We start from the raw sequence: 21,393 nt of genomic DNA, 5'->3' as shown, positions 1-21,393 counted from the left end.
ATGTATGAAGGAGCCAAATGCTCCAAGGGTGCTTTTTCCCTAGTATATCCAATTAGCCCTGCAGTTCCTCAGCAACAAGCCAACAACCCGCAGAGTTAATAATTAACTCTAATTAACTGAAATGCCAGAGTGACATGTAGACCAGGCTGTGTCTCAGAAACCAATTATCTATTTATCTTGCAGGTGTCACTCACATTATATGATTGGTCAGTCATTACCAAAAGTTTTGGCATGTGACCCAAAAGAGAAATTAGACATTTGCCCGGTCCTAACTAGTGAGAATAGTCGATCTACTACGATGTACTACCTTACAAGCTGAAACCTGGTAGATTGGCTATTTTCACTACTTCTCAGTTTTTTTCATTTTCTTTTTACTTTACTACATGAATTATTATTCATGACATAGTACTTGGAGGACAATTTGGAGATGTGTGAAACTCTATAATTGGGACAACTGATCTTGGTGACGTTATCAATATATGTCAGTCATCTAGTCATCAGAGTATATTGACACTGTGATACTGTCAATACTGTGATGTCAGTAACCGTTACTGTACGTTAATACGTTAATACTGTACGACATGTACTGTGACATCATAGTTAGTTAAGCTGTCATGGACCTACCCCCGTCAGGGTGACATTGAAGGGATGTTGATGAGTCAGCAGGTGACGTCGAAGGGTCACATCAAAGAGTGTCGTCACATTCCTTCGCAGTGACCTATATATAAGTGAGCGCTGGCACAATGTGTGCGACTGAAAGTTGAACCTTCCTCGCTTCCTCTTTTCCTGTTACTTCCCTTTGAGTTGAAGTTTGCTCCCATAACTTAAAGGTGTCAGAAACAATGTCAGAGTCAGAGACTGACACAAAGGCACCCATGGGGTGGACGATCTTGAGTAATAAGGGGTCGGATACCGAGACTATGGGGTCGGAGAATGCACTGGAAAACGAATCTGACCTCCTGGGGTCTGATACTGAAACTATGAGAGAACTAGAGAGTGCTTCAGTGACGATCGAGTCAGGGCTACAGAACCTGAGTCGTGATTCACCTGCGGACACTGTGAGAGAGGAAACCTTAGATGACGTCTTCAATGACCACTTGGACATTGTGACTTTAGGAGATGTGAGAGAGGACCAACATGCCATGGTGGAGCAAGAGGAGACGGCAGCCAACGGAGACTTAAACATGCACCTTGGAACGTCTTCTAGCTGCCTGTACACCTTCATTGAACCAGAAAGAGTTTCCACTGTACACCAACCAGAAACAGTTTCCACCGCACACCAACCAGCAGTGGAATACTCCAGCAGCAGCGAGAATGGTGAACCAGAAATAGTTTCCATGCAACCAGCAGTGGAATACTCCAGCAGCAGCAGCAGCGAGAGCAGCAGCGAGAATGGTGAACCAGAAAGAGTTTCCACGCAACCAGCAGTGGTCCACTGCTACTCCAGCAGCAGCGAGATTGGTGAACCAGAAACAGTTTCCACCGTACACCAACCAGCAGTGGAATACTCCAGCAGCGAGAATGAGAATGAGATGGCAGGAAGCTCCCCTACATTCATGCGAAGACGAAGGGTGAGGATCTTTAGTACATGCACCACCACCAGCAATGATGAGGAGTTGGAGGTTGACCACCATGTGCTCCAATCACAGGAACAACTTGAGGAGTCCCCCTCTGCTACTCGACCAGTGCAAGCAAGGCATGGCACTCCAAGGCGCACCAAGGCACGCCACGCCAAAGCGCCCCCTGCCATCTGCATCTGCGTCATCAAACGTTATGGCTTATGGCTCCTCCTGGGTATAGCCATCATTTGCCACTTCTACACCATCAGAGTCAAACACCAAAACCTCGTAAACGACTACCAGGAACGTGCAGACAACTATGAGAACGACCACGAGAACCTTGCAAACAACTATAAGAATGTGCTCATGCAGCTCACAGTAGCTCAGAAGAACATTGCTGACATGGAGTACAAGATTGCTGCCTTGGAGTCAGAGCAAGCGTACTTGAAGTGGGAGCTGGAAGGGCTTGACGTAGAGCAGGACGAATCTTATGTCAAGACAGTGGATCTCGATTCTCGTTTAACGGATCTGGAAAGTAGGATGTGCCAAAGGCTGAGGCCTATGGCATGGAAATTCTACTCTGAATCCGTTACGCCCACCTTCCACTACCTCAAGGATATGACATTGACATTCATCAACAAGGCTATAGACTTTGTTGAGGAAAAGTGAGCGGACGTCATAGCGTTAGCATGACCCTAAACACCACAAAATCATCTTAAGGAAACCTAATGGGTGTCCAGCCTGATACCCCATGTGTCAGCCTGATCTGAGCCCCATTTACTTCCATCATAAATGTAATAAAAGTAATAAGACAAAAAAACTTGCACAAGACAACACTGATCAGTCCAACGGTTTGCTCCCGACAGTCACACAGACACACAAGGCGGATTGACCCTCGCCAATACGGGGTTAAAACACATACCACTTGATTATGCAATACCTGTCGTGAGTGTACCTATACCCATATGTCAGAGTATGACATCATTTTGATTACATCAAAGATCTCCATATGTGGGCAAGGCAGACAGATGAGACACAGAGATCTCCTGGACATCCATTGCACAATTTAAATTTAATATTTCAGATAATATTACATATAAAACATGAAAAAACAAAATGCATGGAGGTACATCGGCAGTGTGTGCACCCAACTAATAATAGACGGCTATTCTCCTACAGAGCCGTGCACAAGGAATGTGGCACTGATATTAGTATAAGTCCTTGACAAACACAGGCACACAGACAGACCACCTTGTGGAAGGTTCGCCTCCTACAGAGAGAGCTATGCCGTAAAAAAAAATGAACCAATAAAAGAGAGAGAGAAAAAATGCCTCTGGTGATAAACCCGCCCCATGTTTGCATACTGGGCCCTGATTGGTGAGCCACAACTTCGGGGGCAGCGAACTCCAATCACAACCAAACTAATCTGCCCACTGCTTTTTGTTTTTGGACTGGCAGATTTGTCTAATATAGATAGTCAAATGACCAAAGTATGTGCACATGACCAAGAGAAGAAAGCTACTTAATCCTATCAATACTGCAAGAAAGGAACTTGAAGGTCTTCAATGTTTTTAAAGGCCATGGTCCACTTTGCAGAAAGAGACGAAGCAAGGAACCCATATATTGTATTATTGTGTTCCATATTACTTTTTTTATTCCTTCCATTCAATTTCAAATCACCAGTTGACCGTTGTAACTTGTGGCTAGCTTGGAAGTATTCTATATCAAGTGGTCCTATCACACAAATATTTGGCAGCCAGTTGCCAGTAGTAACTCTGAGGACTCTGAGTTGGGACCCATTTGAGAGTCGTGGACACAGTTTGGGAACCACTGTAGGAAACTGTAGTATAGATAGAAGCCAAATGTGCAAACAGCCAGACAAATGACAATCTAGACCTGTCTGAGACGGCTGAGCAATATTGGGTTAATTTAGGATGAAACTGAACAAAAACAGCTGTGAAAGGTTAACATCTGAAGTTAAGCAGTACATCTGTGATGTATGGTGAGAATGGGATATAATATAGTTGTCTTGGAGTATAGGCCAGCACATGCTGCAGTCTGTGTGTGCACAAGCTGGACATTTAAGAGTGTATTCAGCATGATAACAAACTATCTCTACACCTGGGTAAAAATGAATCCATTCTCTTTGGTTCTAATAGTAATCTCAGCAAGGCTAATGACTTCTTGATTAGAGTGGGTTTACAATGTTATCACACGAAAAGATGAAATTACCTACCTAGGTTCCATCCTGGAGGCAAATCTTTCCGGTGATAAAATGGCCACCAACGTCAACCAAAGAACAAGATTCCTATACAGGATCTCCTCACTGGTCAACAAAAACACCTTGAAGACCCTAACAGGAGCCCTCGTACAAGGTTTCTTCGACTATGCATGCACCTCCTGGTACCACAGCACCTCTAAGTCCCTTAAAACTAGGCTCCAGACTTCCCAAAACAAACTGGTCAAGCTACTACTTGGCCTCACTCCCCGAACCCGCCTCACCCCTGCCCACTTTGACAGGCTGGAATGGCTTAGGGTTGACGACAGAGTACAGCATCTTGCAATAATGGGTCTGGTCCACAAGATTCGATACACCACCAAGATACCCATGTACCTGTCTAAATACTTCCTTAATGTCAACGAAGTCCACACCCACAACACCAGAGGGAGTTCAACAAACCATGTGCAACCCAGATTCGGCACAAACAAGGGACTAAATTAATTTTGCTCCTATGCCACCAAAATGTGGAACGCCCTACCAACAGTCATTAAGACATGTGAATCCCTTGACTCCTTCAAAACCGCCCTCAAAGGGCACCTACGGACAGCTGCAATTAGAAACTGGCCCCCGTAAAATCTGAATCCCCCCCACCCCTTTTTCCCCTCACTGTATATGTTTCTTTTCCCTTTTTACCTCCTCTATGATGATTTCCTGTTTTGACATATAGTTGTGTATATTCGTACGTCTCTAATTGTTTTGATGAATTGAAAATGGTGGGCCCCTATTGTAAACAAGTGTAATGCTTTATGGTGTCGTCCACTCACAGTTAACAGTTGTTGTATTGAGTTGTACTTGAAATGTACTGCAATTCTGCAAACTGTTAATAAATCAATTAATCAATCAAAGCATAAGCCAGCATCTCAAGCTTACAGTGCAGGTTTTGCATTCAGGAAAGGTTCTCTAACCTGAAGAAATATGATTACAGTAGAAAGATTTGAGAACAGGTGTTGTCTTGCATTTAACCACTTTAACCACAAAATATTTATAGCGAACTGTTTACTGTACACATTTGTTCCCCTTTTGATTACTATGTTTATATGATGTTTTTGCATATTGCATATTTGTCTGTCAAAGGACACCAATGGAAACAACTTCAAACAAGCCATAGTGCTTTCTTGGGTTTAGTCCTTTTTTTAAAGTATTCAATCAATGACTCACTCACTCACTCACTCACTCACTCACTCACTCACTCAATGTTTTGCTGTTGTGATGGGTGACAATGGTATAGACATTTAAAGTAGACAATGGTAGGATAGGGTTAGCTTAATGAATGAATATAAGCTGTTGTGAGTGACGCAGGTCCTGTATGAGAGACATGGAGCAGAAAGGATATTTTGTCCTGAGAGAGAGCCCAGTGGTGAGTCATCTACACGTCTAACTACGTACCTCATATTGAGAGAGAGAGAGAGAGAGAGAGAGAGAGAGAGAGTGAGCTAGAGAGCTAGAGACACGGCAGTGTAGGATCATTTAGACCTCGAGCAGCAAGGTTTATTTTATCTTACGGAAATGGTAGAATAGGTTAAAAGAAAGATAACTCGCAGACGAGATAAATGACCGATTTCAGCATCATCCACATCCAGTTTGACTGGACTCTATCTGAGGTGAGACCCAAAAAGCAAAAGTAGCTTTGGACATGAAACATATACAATATAAAGACTGCCACCAAGTGGTGACATCTATGGTCAAGAATCAAGAAGAATTATTATTTGTCACTCATGCAAGCAGTAGTGTAGCCTCGGTACCAGGCTTTTATTTAGCAGTAGTGGTTTAGGTGGGACATGTTCTTCTGAGACTGTGCTAACAGTCCAATGAATACATATAACAAGATAATAAATAAAAATAAATAATACAGGAAATGTTAATTCGTAGAGTAGATGTACTGTGCTTAATTATTTCCATACATGCGTACGTGCACCTGGATTTGAGTTATAATAACTAGTAATAAATAATTTATAACAAATTAACAGTATAAAATCAATCCAACAATGTATGAGCGATACTGGAAGTAAAGCAAATAACTTAAGTCAGTTAGTTAACATGAATCAGAATTCAGAATGTGTACAGGAGCGACATGTAGCGAAAATATTACACCCCGGATGGGACTCGAACCCACAATCCCTGGCTTAGGAGGCCAGTGCCTTATCCATTAGGCCACCGGGGCTGTGCAAACACGCTTCATGACGTCATCCCTTAAAAACAGTTGAATTACTCAAAACAATGTTAGGAATGTTTTTTGATAATCAACTTTGCTTCACGCCATTTTCAAGTGGAATTTTATTTGACATGAGCAAAACAACAGCGCAGCCATCCATCGACATCATGTTCGTTGCTAGGCAACAGTCCGCCTCATCCATTAAAATACCAACTTCATGAAGGTACTCACAACAAGCTTAGCTGCTTCCGCTTTGACCGTCAAATGTATTAGCGTTTCACAATTAAAGTTATTTAATGCCAAGGATGTTATTACTACTTATGTTTGAGTTTTAGATTTACTTTAATTGACACACTAGTTTTACCATAAAACGTTTGATTTTCCTTTTAGAATGAAAAGCGCTCCACATTGTGGCGTGTTGATGCGCATGTGTCTTTATTTTGAAAAAGCATGGATCGGAAGTGGCACACAGTTAGAATTAGCTTGTTTAGCTACGTTTTGCACATGTTAGCAAAAATAACAGGATTGTAATTGATCGGCTTTGAGCTGGACCTTGGCTTCTAAATGTTTAAGTAATACGCCGTATAACGTGTTGTTTGCAACAATGAACTCTAGTGCGTTAGTACGACTTTCTGTTTCGATTTGATTTCGTTACCATCTTGTATTTACGTTACCTTGGTTAGAGATAAACAAACCAGCAAGTCCAAGGAGGACTTACTTGATCCCCGACATGGTGAGTAACGTTAAATCAGAGCGAGGCTACATACAGTATGTATGTAATGTGAAAGAATGTAGTAGGCTATAAGCTAATTTGACTTAAGCTGATAGTCAGCCAGCCATAAGCAAAATGGTATTCATTCCATTACATCTTACCAGTACAAAGCCTAAACGTGTGTGTGTGTGTGTGTGTGTGAGCGAGAGAGAGAGAGAGAGAGCTAACCAAATTATAAACATGCAACAAGAAAATGATATCACCAAAAAAACAAAAACCCAAAGTAAATTGGAATGCTATTTGGCCCTCAACCGAGAATACACAGTGGCAAATGACCTGACCACTGTTACTGATCCAAAACTGAGAAGGTGTTGACTATGTACAGACTCAGTGACCATAGCAGTGACCGCCGCCTGGCAATAGAAACTGGCAGACACAAACAGAACTGCACTGCCTAGAGAAGACTTGATTGATTGATTGAAATATTTATTAACAGTTTGCAGAACAAACAGTTTGCTCTCAAAGAGAGGTGGAGAAACTTTCTGTTACAAATTAATGTGACAAATATAAAGACATCAGAGAATCATTCTTCCCTAAATTTAAAGAAAAATATAAAGAATTTTAATCCACCACTAATATGTTCTGGGAGAACAGTTCAAATGCACATTCTTGTCAGCAAAATACGTGTGGAGTTGTCATCAACTGAGCCACAGCCAGTGGACAGAAGAGCCAGGTATATCTGGCTGAACAGGGTCACTATTGCTCTTATCATTGTCTCTGTTTGTTCATTTCACTGTTCAGTTCACTGTATTGCTATTGCTTGTTGTTCATTATTGTTGGGATGTTTGTTGTTCACTTGTTGTCTCTGTATGCGCAATGCTGCGATTTGTTTTGTTATATGTGTGCTTTGGCAATGTAGAACATTTTATCATGCCAATAAAGCATTTTGAAATTGAGAGAAAGAGAGACAGAGACAGAGCCATATTTGTCACAATAGGTAGAAATACAAAACAATAATAGTAAGGTAATAGATAATAACCGAAAATATAAAATACAATACTAGTCTGGCCTATAGCTATAGCTACCCTTGGATTAATTTAGTTAGCATAGTATATCAACCATTAATACATGATAGCAAGTACCATTTACAATCGGGCTGGCACCAGCAATATGGTTATATTGTAGATATACAGACAGACCAATGAGACCATCAACAGTGTGTAATATGATGGGAGGCTGATAGATGTACAATACATTGTACAGTGTCAGCCAGCTACAGTGGTTCTCAAACTTTTCAGGCGTGACCCAGTGTACTCTCTGCTGCCCCATCTGGCGGAGTCAGGTTAGGCGTGACCCCCCCCCCCCCCCCCCCCCCCTTTCTTTCTTTCTAGTTATTGAAAAGTTCAAATTAAAAGTAATTAAATTGTCATTTTACTGTAATCTGGGGACCCCCCACAACCATATGGGGACTGGGGACCCCCCTGGCGGTCCCGAGTCTCCCGATGCACAGGTTGAGAACCACGGTGCTACATGCATACATATACATGTAGATTGATACATACATAAATCCCAGTGGTCCTTAACCGGATGCTCTTGTGAATATCTGATGATGAATAATCTTTTTTATAATTCTACAGATCCTTTCCCGCTTAAAGCCGGCTGTGGGAGGAGAGGCTCCAGTCGGTTTGAATGAAAAGAAGAAGAAAAACAAGACAAAAAAGATCCCCTGTCTGGATGAATACCTGCAACAGAGAGACTATCTTGGGGCCTTGACACTTTTAGAGGTAATAATGCATACACACAATAAAGTTGCTTCTTTTGCATGGCAGATATTCTAGGACTAGATCTCTACAAAGCATAATTGTATTACATTTAGATCATAATTGTAAGATTAAGATAAGGTGCCCTTTACTAGCTTTCTCTCTGGCTGTGACCTTATCCTATCCTATTTTAAAATTGCCTAATGGGTGATGTATTTTGAGCTTGTAGATTGGCTCTTTTCGGGCAAAGAGATTTGGTGTGTAGAGGGAACAGAGGAAGGGACAAAGTATAGACCCCTATAGGCCTAGGGCAGTGGTTCTCAATAATATCGTTAATGTGTTTATAACTAATTACTGTCATTATATTCAACCCTATACTGGAAGTCAAGCCTACTGTACCTTCCTTGGATAGCAACTAGAATGAAGTTACCAAAATGGACATCATAACAAACTGGAAGTGTGTGGACCCTGGCCTGTAGTTTCACAGGGTTCTGCCATTAAGCTTAATTTACTATTACCTTGTAGCATGACCCTTTTGCAAGAAAGAAATTAAATGATTTAGTCTTAACAGCAAGGTATTGCGGGTTAAAAGCTTTGACCCTCAAAACCATCCGTCTGAAGCACTTTGCTAGATGACACTTAGTTGTGAAATCACTTTTCAAATCACTTTTCTCCCTGCAGGAAATAAAAACGTCTGGGTTTCCGAGGCTATGAAATCACTGACGAATCTGTGGAATTTTTCTAGGATGACAGCCAAGCAGTTCACTGTTTCTGATTTTGTACCACTTCATTGCGAGACTTTGTGACACAAAACTGTGTTGTATGGTGTTCTGAGAGGGTTCTGGAAAAACAATTCATTTAACAATTTAAGACCTACAAGCTCACAGTGGGCTTCCAGGGTGAAAGTGGTTAATAGAAGAATGTTGTTTCTCCTGACCTCATGATGTTTCATCCCAGTGGAAAACCACTCGGCAAGATAAGATCATGTTTGTATGTTGGAGGTTTTATTTGTTTGTTTTACTCCCAATTGTATGAATCTGCCATTCACAGTTCCAGAGAGATGTTGGTGAAAGAGAGGAGCATGCAGGCCTCTGGATTGGCTACTGTGCCTTTCACTTGGGGGATTACAAGAAAGCAATGGAGGTAGTTATTATTCTGTGTCTGCTGCATGGGTGTTTGACTATATCTGAGTGTACAACACATCAACATTCAAGTGCACATTCATCTGTTTTGTTTAGTATTTGAAGGATAGAGTGCCGAAGTCCTGACGTCACTCGCTCATCCCCTGGTTCCAAGGTGTTCGCAGAAGTTTTTCTGTATGGAGAATAACATTGGGTCATCTTAAAATCGTCTCATAAGAATTGTGGTCCAATTTCCCAAAATAAGTGATATTGTCGAGGAGGTGTCTCTGTATCGTTTACGACAGTCAGTCAGTCATATTTGATACAGTCTGTTTCTAGCGAAAATGTAACTAATTCGGCAGCAGTTACATTAGCGTTTTCTCGCAGTCAGTTGATTCTTCATATCCATATGAAGCCGGGATGATTTGTTTAGTTTTCAAACACAGTTCTTATATGAGACATAGCGCCCTCTAGCGATATTGACATCAGACTTCAGTGCTCTATTCAGTCTATTGTGACCACACAGCTCCAGTTTATTCTAATTAAGATTCAAGGCCAGGCCACCCACTTGCTTTTGTGCTGTCCTGATCATATCCCTTGTATGTGCCCTTTTATTTATTATAATAACAGGAGTACAAGGCTCTGACCATGCAGCCTGAATCGCCAGCAGATGTGTGGGTCTATTTGGCATGTACTTTATTTTTCCTTGGCCTATATAAAGAGGCAGAGGAAGCTGCATCCAAGTGTAAGTACCATATCGGCATTAATTCAAAATGACAAGTGTTCAGCTTTGATTAACTTCACATGCATTGTTCCTATGAAGACACACACACACACACACACACACACACACACACACACACACACACACACAGCACACACACACACACACACACACACACACACACACACACACACACACACACACACACACTCTCACATTTTCTTATTATATGTATTCATATTTAGCAGATACTTAGCAGATGTTCTTTTCCCGCGCACCATGACATAGTGTGCAACTGTGCATCCATCCATTGTGCTTGGTAAAAATCTAGTTATGATGCCAGCAAAGTGTATTTTACCTTCTCTGCTTTGCTTTCTAATACTGTTATCCTATTTCTTGTTCCCTGTAGCACCAGCATCCGCACTCCAGAACCGACTTCTCTTCCATTTGGCTCACAAGGTTGTAAATCCTACCATATATCACAAATCATATAGCATTGAGTTGCTGTGTAACCAGTGGTGTAAAATAACTAAGTACATTTACATTTACTTTTTACTTTTACTTCTACTCCACTACATCTCAGAGGCAAATATTGTACTTTTACTCCACTACAATTATTTGAAAACTTCCGTTACTAGTTACTTTGTAGACTTTTATTATTATTACAAAACAAACTTCACAATGCGTCGCAATTGACAAATAATGTAAGTTCTCTCCGCCCTCTGACTGTTTCTCAAACATAGAGCATGTAATGAATGTATCTACATTTCATGCATTCAGTCATTTATGAAGAACAAGCGGTTGCTCAGCATTGCCTGTCGATCAACGTGTTCAGGTTTCAGCGCTCAGCATTGGCCAGGTTCTTATCCCCCTCTCTCCCTCTCTCTTCTATCCCTTTCCCTCTCTCCCTTCGTCCTCCATATCCCTCTAGCTCCCTCCCTCCCTGCTTCCCTCCCACTCTCTCCCTCTTTCCCCTATCCCCCTCCCTCTCTCCCTTCGTCCTCCATATCCCTCTAGCTCCATCCCTCCCTGCTTCCCTCCCACTCTCTCCCTCTTTCTCTTTCACCACTCCCGATCGAGCTCTGGTCTGAGCTCACACACAACATAAACTGTTGCCTAACAATGCTGATTTGCGCTGACATCTGTGATCTTCACATTAGACATAATTAGGGTCCGTGTCAGAGCCATCGAGACAGAAAGAGTAGTGTCATCTCTGTTCAGGCCAATTATTTTATAGCAATGTCAGATCATGTAAATGAGGAATCTAAATATTAAAAGTTCAATCGTTTATTGCCAAAAAAACAACCTACGCATCGCAACGCATTTTGAGTGTGTAGACGTAGATCTGCTATATTTCTGCAGGACGTTTGCCTGTTATGACATGCCCAGAATGGGGATGCCAGCGTTCAAGTAGGTTAATGACCGTTTTGTCCTCCTGCCTCTTACAGTTCAATGACGAGAAGAGGCTGATGGGTTTCCACCAGAACCTAGAGGACGTGACGGAGGACCAGCTGAGCCTGGCGTCCATCCACTACATGCGCTCGCACTACCAGGAGGCCATCGACATTTACAAACGCATCCTCCTGCAGAACAGGTCTGTGTTATCCCTTTATGGGCACACATTGGGCAAAAATAAAAGATCTATAAGCTCGCAAGCTCTCGTAAAATAGCAGAGTGCATAAGTGTCATTATTTACTTATTATACAGTGCATCTCACAGGTGCTGTGCACATGCAACAACATTGCGTTCAGTCACATAAAAAAGAAAAGTCACACCTGTGTGAAGTGAGGGGCGCTCTTATCATCATACATCTTCATGATGTAAAACAAAAAGCACACCCGTGTGAAGTGAGGGGCGCTCTTATAATCTTACAACATCAATTACAACATAATGTTTGTTTAAGCAACGGGTGCTAATGTTTGTTTTAGTCCTCAACACAAACAAGCATCGTTGAAAAACAAACATTAAAGCTGCACATAGGAGGGGCTAACGGCCTAACGCCCCTCAAAAAATATAAAAATGAATATAAATAAATATTGAAATGTTAATTTAATTGTGTTAGGACAAAATAGACGATTTGCTCGTCCACATATGATGTAAATTCTCCATTCATTGTCAATGGCATTTAATGTTTGTGTAAGGACAAAAATCTACACTATAGCTGAATATAGGAGGAGCTAGGGCCCCTCACAAATCACACTTGTGTGATTTGTGCCACGCCATTGCTTAAAGCAAACATTAAAAGTCCATCTAGGCTGCTACGTGACGTCACTAGTGGGGGCCTGTTGATTTTGGGGCGCGTGCTGTTTTTTTGGGGGAGCATGAATAAGACAAAGTCCATAGACTTGGCTGCCACATGACGTCATGTCTGCAAGCCAGACGTTTGAGTTGATAAAAGCACATTTCATTAACTTTTTGTTTACCCTCGCTCTGAGGCCTAAAACATCTACATATCAATGCAACCTGCAGCAGAAGAGCTCAAATACATCATGTTCATTCATGTTTTGGGAATGTATGATGATCTACTTGCGGTCATACTGGTTCTCGAATGCCATTTCCCCATTGTCAACCCCCTTTTCCACACCTAAAAACTGTTCACCTGGTCTCTCTTCTCTCAGGTCCTTTGTAATAGCAAGCTAAGCAAAGCAAAAGCAAAGTTACTATATTTACCCAGGGTAACTGGACTAAGCATCAGATACTTGTTTACAGCCAGGCCCTGCTCATAGAACATTTCATGGTAGTGGTTCAATGCCTTGCTCAAGGGCACTTCAGCGGTGGTAATTTTAACGTGCCGGTCCGGGGATACGAACTGGCGCCCTTCCGGTATCAAGACCGCTCCGCAAGCCGTTCGGCCACCGCTGCCGCATGCCTAACTCATGCCCACAGGAACATGCCTGTCAAACCCTTTAGATTCAGTTCCGCCCTGGGTTGTAGGGTCAAGTTCAACTATTCAATGCTTTTTTTGACCTTTTTATTTTTGGTGAAACCATGATGTGTTGTTTAGACAGATGCTTGGTTTGTTTACCTGGTATTTCTTTGAAGCACTACAGTGTTCTCTCTTTGCACTCTACTTATTTGTGTGCACTCATTTGTGGATGGATAAAAGTGTCTGCTAAATGCTTAACCTGTAAACTGTAAATTGTAAGTGGAATGGAGGATGGAGGAGAAAGCAGAATCATCTAGACTAGAGTCTAGATCAGGGGTGCCCATTACGTCGATCGCGGTCGACTAGTCGATCGCAAGCGCTGCGCAGGTAGACCGCTTGGCCTTGCCATGAAAAAAGAAAAAGAAAAACAATCCTCGACTCGGGCAGGCGGCGGCGCGCTGGTGGCTTTGAAGGAGAACTTCGGGTCTGTTCTGTTGTTAAACAAACAAATTAAAAGGATATCTTTTAATACCGCGGAGGTCGACGCGGACCCCCACGCAGACTATCGCGGACCTCCGCGGGGGTCCGCGCCGACCTCCGTGGGGGTCCGCGATAGTCTGCGTGGGGGTCCGCGCCGCCACGGTAGTCTCTGTGTGGTCTGTGCGGTAGCATCATCATCCATGCATCACAACCAAAACAAACTAGGACTAGTTTTGACGGTTGCCACATTTCGTGACTGAGAGAGAAACAAGCAACCAGGTCTATGAAAATGTTAACAGGCCAGATCAAGTCAGAAAATCAGAAAAAGTCAGAAATTAAGTATCTTCTTTGCAATGCGGGGAAACTGAAAAGATAAATAAATAGAATTGATTTTGAAACCTAGATTTTGAAAGTCCTAATGCCTTAATGTTATTTATTTATTCGCCATATAGGTACATATTTTGAGTATTTTAAGCAAAGGGATAATTATCTTTTGGTTGGTAGATCACCTTGAGCTGGCAATTTTAAAAGTAGACCTCAAGTCAAAAAAGTGTGGGCACCCCTGGTCTAGATAGACCACTGATCCATATAGACTTGAATTAAATTAGAACATAATATAATAATATAATACAATAATACAATAATACAATAATGTCCATCGTTAGACTTCATCAGAGTAAGGGACATGAACCCTAATCAAATATAAACATATTTTGTGGCATACTGGCAGTTACAATTCCTCCCCTTACATGTCATCTTTCAGAGACTTCCTGGCCCTAAAAGTGTATGTGGCACTATGTTACTACAAGCTGGACTACTACGACGTGTCCCAAGAAGTGTTGGCTGTCTACCTGCAAAGCATCCCTGACTCCACCATCGCCCTTAATCTCAAGGCCTGCAACCACTTCAGGCTCTACAATGGCAAGGCAGCGGAGGTATGCAGTGTCTGGCCTTTCATCAGGTCCTGACTGATGCCGGGTGCAGAGATTTCAAAAAAGTCATACAGTACTATGAAAATGACAAAGTGTTATGACAAGTACAGAATAATGATTGGTTGGAGGGGATTGAATTGATCTAATATATTCTATGTCCTCCTTGAAAAGCAACATTATGTTGATGTAATTTGTACATTCTCAGGCCGAGTTGAAGAACCTCATTGACATCTCTTCCTGCTCGTTTGAGTTTGCTAAGGAGCTTATCCGACACAACCTGGTAAGCTTTTAACAGGCTCTAATACCGTGTGTGTGTGTGTGTGTGTGTGTGTGTGTGTGTGTGTGTGTGTGTGTGTGTGTGTGTGTGTGTGTGTGTGTGTGTGTGTGTGTGTGTGTGTGTGTGTGTGTGTGTGTGTGTGTGTGTGTGTGTGTGTGTGTGTGTGTGTGTGTGTTCGCTGCTGGGTATCTCAATCGTCCATGTTTTTTGTTATTTCATAAATAAATCCTCTCCTACTTTTATTTCTACTTTGTCATATGATAGTGTCATGCAAAAGTAGTGATAATAGCTGATCTACAAGCTCACAATACATTGTGATGGGTTGTGAGCCTGTAGATTGTCTATTATGTAATTACTATTCATGAATATTTTAACCAATGGAGAGTATTAACGAGAGCTTGTGACTAACTAAATAATGGCTACATTGGACACAGGTTCAATTTCCTGAAAAGCAACCGTTTTAGACATATCCGTACAATGTTTCCGACCAACAGTGACATGTCCCACATGTCACCTGTGTGTCCTCTGTCCTGTGCTACAGGTGGTGTTCCGTGGGGGTGAAGGGGCCTTACAGGTGCTCCCTCCACTCATAGATGTGATCCCAGAGGCCAGACTAAACCTCGTCATCTACTATCTCAGACAAGGTCTGTGACCACAGAATACCCATACACCATGAATTGTTGGCTAATATTGTTGACCACATAAAACCCCTCTACTGGGCATGTCATAAAAGGCCAACTTTCTGCATAAATAGGCCATTTGGTGAAAATGGCCGATCTGCAAGCTCACAACACGTAGAAACGCAACTTGTTGTGTGGTTGAATACATTTGGTGTAGTGGGGAAAAAGGACTGGGCCAAATACAGAGTACTGGGGCACCCCAGTCAACTACGTTTATAGGGTTTAAGTAGTTAACTGTTATTAAAGCACAACAAGACTTTGCCAGAGGTTTCGTTGTGTAGTTCGCAAGTCATAATGTTGCGAGTCCAATTGGAAGGATATCTTGCTCCATTGATTAGAAATTGATCATTAAAAAAAGTCTCCTCATTGTATGGATGAACAACTCTGAAAGTCACTATTGTAGCACAGAAACAAATGCAAACAAAGCTGATTTTTCCAATATATAATATCACAAAACTTCTTATTATATACATTTTTCACTTACTGTTGATTTAGCTATAGGAAGGAAACCCGGACAGGATCCGTCACTCCGGATCTTAATAGTCAACAGGAAGTTGACATAAAATAGTTGTAATACAAATAAAAATGCAGAACGGGGTTTTGTGATGTTATATATTGCCATTATCTTATTTGTTTCCATTTGTGTTTGTGCTAAAAAAGTGATTTGGAGAGTTGTAAAAAATAAATACACACACACACACACACACACACACACACACACACACACACACACACACACACACACACACACACACACACACACATACACACATACATAAAACAAGATGAGAAGCACACATCACTGATATAAATAGATAACACATCACAGATATAAATAGATCACATGTTGCATGTAGGCCACTTGAACAGAAAGTTTAGCTTGTTTCCAAACACTAACACATTCAGAACTGGAAAATTGGTTCAGTCACTGCTTCACACTCTCAACTATGTAAAATATATTATTATTATATTATTAAGAGTTTGTACTTAATTAATATATTAATTAAATACAATACATAGAGTAATAAAATGAAAGCCAGAGAAATGGGGGCATGCATTTCTTTATATTCCCCCCTCATCTTTTCCATATTGTCCTCATCTACAAAGAGGTCTCGCATGGAGCATGTTGTTTCATGTAATTATCTGTGCATCCATAACGCTGTATTGTTCAAGTCCGTGGTTTTAATGCAGTGGTTCTCAAACCTTTACATGTCAAGGATCCCCAGTAGTGGAGCATCGCCACTGACTAGGTTTTAATCAGTTCATTCACATGTTAATGCCCAGTGTTTTTAAATCCACCCGTGCCATTTTCTGCTCTGTTTGTGTGCGCTTTAGGATCTGAAAGCAAACTTGAATCCTCCCATCACGAATAAACCCATCCAAGCAAACAGAATATAAAACAGCAAACAAAAGATAGCCAACCTCCAGTCCTCACTCAGCTCAGACAAGTCACTCGGGTAGAGTGAGTGACTGCGTCATTCCATTCATGAAATAGAATTTCCTGCGAGTGCGGCCAAGCAGCGAATGGCATGGGCTACTTTAAAAACACTGGGCATTAACATGTGAATGAACTGATAAAAACATAGTCAGTGGGTGGGAGTGGCAATGATCGCCACAATGTATATGTGGTCCATATCCTTCAATTCCTTCATTCTTCATTTCCAGATGATGTACAAGAGGCTTATAACCTCATCAAAGACTTGGTGCCAACCACACCACAGGTAGTTCTAAAGTTTGTCTCAAGAATTTCCTTCACTGGCCAGTATTCACAGGGCTGCCATTTTGCTCTCATCCCTTTGGATGGATTTCTGTGACGTTATACAGTAGTTAGACCAGAGCAAAATGTCCGAAAAAAACAGACTTCTCATGTTGAAATTCTCAACTAAAACATTGACTAGATTTAGAGCCTAGTTAATTATTTCTTACATTTTCAGGAATATATTTTGAAAGGCGTGGTAAATGCTGCATTGGGACAAGACATTGGATCAGTGAGTATTGCATGCAAATCAGGAGGTAACTGAAAATGAACACCCAGTAAAGTAATTTGTGTTAATTTAACCCTGAATAAAGTTACATTTTTTTACACTCTCAGAATTAAAAGACCCCTGAGGATTTTGCATTGTGGCCCTAATTGAGTTGAGTGCACTACTAATGTGTGTACTGTGTTCACCCCTTTCAGAGGGACCACCTGAAAATTGCTCAGCAATTCTTCCAGTTGGTCGGTGGCTCAGCAAGTGAATGTGGTAGGCTGAATATAAAGAGGGTCCTTCAATTTCAGATACTGTGTGCGCGTGTTCACGTGCGTAACACTGTGCCTTTCACTTTTCAGACACAATACCTGGCCGACAGTGCATGGCCGCCTGTTTCTTCTTATTGCGACAGTTTGAAGATGTGCTGATATATCTAAACTCTGTCAAGGTTGGCCTTGCTCGCTACAGAACATGCCTACATTGTACTGCACATTCATTGAAGAGCTGCTGAGATGTTACTGTATTATATTATGTCTAAGTGAGACGGAATTGAGTACAAAGAACTGTAATAAGCAGTAAGCACTCCCACACACTGCTCGAAAAGGATCTATTCATATCTCGAGTGGTGCATGGTGGGCACAGTGTATTCCAGTATGCGTGTGTGTGCATGGGTTGTTTTTATTTCATTTTCAAAAACCATATTTTTCTAGATTTCAATTACCAAAAACTAAACTGACTTTCTGTGTGTGCTCTTGTTGTGGATGTACTGGCCCTTACTTTCCAATTTTTTTTGCAGAGCTATTTCTATAACGACGACACATTCAATTTCAACTATGCTCAGGCTAAAGCAGCGCTTGGCAATTACAAAGAGGCAGAGGAGGTAATGCCCATATGTGTTTTGAAAAAAATGAATGGATAAATAAATTATTGAACAGTGTTTTGAACAGTGTTTTGATGCTCATTCTTCATGTCTGTTTAAAGGTTTTTTTGCTGATCCAGAGTGAGAAGATTAAGAGTGACTATGTGTACCTCAGCTGGCTGGCACGCTGCTGTATGTATAATACATTGATACACTTCAACAATATTAATCACTCAATTTCACAAATAGTGAAAATAGCCAACCTACAGCATTGTAGATAGTCAATTTTTGCTATTTGTGAAGATTTGAATTCATTGATTTGAATGTCCCGATTTCTTTCTTTCTTTTTATTTTATTTTGCCCAAAATAGGGCTGCAAGGTTTAAAGTAGTTCATTATGATAATAATAACACTAGTTAACTTATAATTAGAGACTTAAAATATATACACAGTTAGGTAAAGTAAGGTTATAAAACTACCAAAACGCGCCCAGGGGGGGCGGCCCCGTTCCGGCGAGTCTTCCCGCGTCCGAAATGGTCGAGAAATGACCGTTACCACGTGGGGGTCCCCAAGGGGTCCCATGAACATCCAGACCCCCAGGAACATGCCCAGAGGGGTGGCCCTGTTCCGGTGAGCCGGAGAAATTACAAAGTTACCGTGTTGCAGCAGGGAGGAGGGCCTGCCTGAGCATCATACCTTATAGGTTAAAACAAAAGGTCTGATGTTAGAAGGATCATATGGTAGCTGTGTCTCCAAATGAATGAGTGAATTGTTCAAATCAGTTCTGAAATGATACAGATAGTTGAGAGGTGCTTTCTGAAGGGTGTAAAAAAAACTACAGGATTGTTTCCGCATTTTGTATATCATTTTGTTTCTGGGATTTATGTGAAAACATTGATTTTACTGTTAAGTGAAGCTAAAATCATTGATAGAAGGTCAGCAAAATAATGATAAAACAAAACTTGGCAAAATACAATGCAGCAATAGTAAATGATTACTTGTCCATCAAGACTGAGATACGAATCAGATGTCAACCTCAGATTAGTGGCTGCAAGCTCATAAAGAATTCAGGACCACATGGATTCTGCCTAGTCTAAAGCCTTCAGTCATACGTAGCTGTGTCACACACTGAAAATAGTAGATCTACAAGCTACAAAAGAATACAGTAGAGAATTGAAATATTTACTGAGAGAGATTTCTACTATCTATGGAATACATGCAGCATATGCATGCATTCTAACATTTCAATGTATTGTATTAGCAAATTGCTATTGATTAACATTTTATCCCCATAAACCTTCTGAATTATTCAAAAATTCACTTGTTTTTCAGACATAATGAACCAGAAGGGTCGACTAGCCTGGGAGCTGTACCTGACCATGGGCACCTCTTCAGATTCCTTCAGTCTGCTGCAACTCATTGCCAATGACTGCTACAAGGTGACGATTCAAGGCTGGATAGCCGAAACTTCTGTCCTTCATTGTAAAGACATGGATAAGAAGTAAAACGTTAACTCACTCTTGCCATTCTGATGAGTGCAACCCATCACTTTTGTAAATGTTATTGGTCTCTAGACTAGAGGATATCACACCAGAGAGAGGAGTCGGAGGGCAGTGTAACAAAACGTTTATCTATTGCTACAAGGTGATGATGTCATCCTGTGTTTGCTGAGTCACCTGACACCTTTTGGGCATATCTGTCATGAAAGCATAAATTCATATTCATAAAGTCATATTCGTCATTGACATGGAAATTATAGCTGAGCTAAACTTGGTTGTTTTTGTGATGTCCCTGTTATAATGTAACGGAATTGCATACATGCAATACTCGCTCACCACCATGGTCTTTGTGACCTGTGTGTTAGGCTCATACAGCAACCCAAGTTTTCAGAAACTTTCATGTTCCTCTGAGACTCAAAATTGAGACGGCATAGGATCATATCCTTTTTCACTTTAAAACAATAAAACGAAATTACATTGTGCATCAAGCTATTACAATATACAATAATTTGATATTTGAGAAGGACATTTGAGGCTTAATGCCCTATTGTTGAATGACATCCTATGGTTTCAGATGGGTCAGTTCTACTATGCAGCCAAAGCATTTGACGCACTGGAGAAACTGGACCCAGGTTCCAACTACTGGGAGGGCAAGCGAGGGGCTTGTGTCGGAATCTTCCAGCTCATATTGGCAGGCAGAGAGTCCAAGTATGTTGTTTCTTTGTTGTTATTTGAGTTTTTGATGTTGGTTCATACACTTGTTTGAAATATCCTTTTTCATAGTTGTAAATCACAAAATTCTGAACCTTGTTCTTTTTTTTGGTTTGTTTGTGTGATATAAAAGAAATTGCAATAATATGAAAGAAGTTCATCGCTTTGTTCCCTTGTCCTTTTCGCTACCTAGGGAGACACTGAAAGAAGTGCTGCCCCTCTTGCGGAGCTCTGGAAACCCCCAGGTGGAGTACATCATCAGAGCTCTGCGGAAATGGGCCAAAGATAACAGAGTTCTTCTCTCATAATAGCACGCCTCTTATAAAATTAGCCCTTTCAAAAATAACAGTTACCTGTATAAATATGCATTAGTCTGTTAGGTCATTTGTCACATGAATTGCAATTATATCTCAATGCTGACTGAAGCACAGTAAAATTGAGCTGTACTTATGTTTTAACAAATATGTTAAAAAGAGGTATGATTATTTATCTATGGTCTTTCTATTGTACTGTTTTGTATTAAAATGTGTCATTTTGTATCGCATTTGCATAAATAAAGTATATTTGTAATGAAAATATGACTGAATATGAAGAATTTAATTGCATTTTATGGTTATTTCCGATTTGCCTTTTAAAGCATTTGTAGGTCAACATTGGACTAAAACGTCCATATCAACAGGTGATCTTCAATGTATGCAAATCAGTTGGATCTGGGTGGTACACTGAGAAAGTTGGTCGTTTGTCTTGTGTGCTTCCGTTTGGGATTTAATGTGTGGGCCTTTGCAGGAAAATGCACAATTCAGCATTTCCC

At 41.1% G+C, this 21,393-nt stretch overlaps 1 protein-coding gene across 1 annotated transcript; it reads left to right on the top strand.

The window, feature by feature from the left end:
• Window positions 1-6,465: 6,465 nt before the first annotated feature.
• On the top strand, window positions 6,466-21,146 carry LOC306921789 (intraflagellar transport protein 56). The gene is made up of 18 exons (XM_079499089.1): window positions 6,466-6,725; window positions 8,342-8,488; window positions 9,515-9,607; window positions 10,216-10,330; window positions 10,719-10,768; window positions 11,758-11,903; window positions 14,419-14,590; window positions 14,793-14,867; window positions 15,406-15,508; window positions 17,210-17,265; window positions 17,479-17,532; window positions 17,724-17,787; window positions 17,874-17,962; window positions 18,311-18,394; window positions 18,496-18,565; window positions 19,705-19,811; window positions 20,446-20,579; window positions 20,776-21,146. The coding sequence occupies exons 1-18, from the start codon at window positions 6,723-6,725 to the stop codon at window positions 20,888-20,890; spliced, it is 1,677 nt and encodes a 558-aa protein (XP_079355215.1). The 5' UTR covers window positions 6,466-6,722; the 3' UTR covers window positions 20,891-21,146.
• Window positions 21,147-21,393: the final 247 nt, after the last annotated feature.

The sequence above is a fragment of the Electrona antarctica genome (genome assembly GCF_951216825.1).
Source record: "Electrona antarctica genome assembly, chromosome: 4".
Lineage (NCBI taxonomy): Eukaryota > Metazoa > Chordata > Actinopteri > Myctophiformes > Myctophidae > Electrona > Electrona antarctica.
Note: the sequence above shows the minus strand (reverse complement) of the source record. Positions and strands in the feature narration are given on the sequence as shown.

Coding starts and splice junctions, on each gene's coding strand:
- LOC306921789 (XM_079499089.1), top strand. Junction 14,868..15,405: donor AGCTTATCCGACACAACCTG/GTAAGCTTTTAA, acceptor CCTGTGCTACAG/GTGGTGTTCCGTGGGGGTGA. Junction 20,580..20,775: donor TTGGCAGGCAGAGAGTCCAA/GTATGTTGTTTC, acceptor TTCGCTACCTAG/GGAGACACTGAAAGAAGTGC.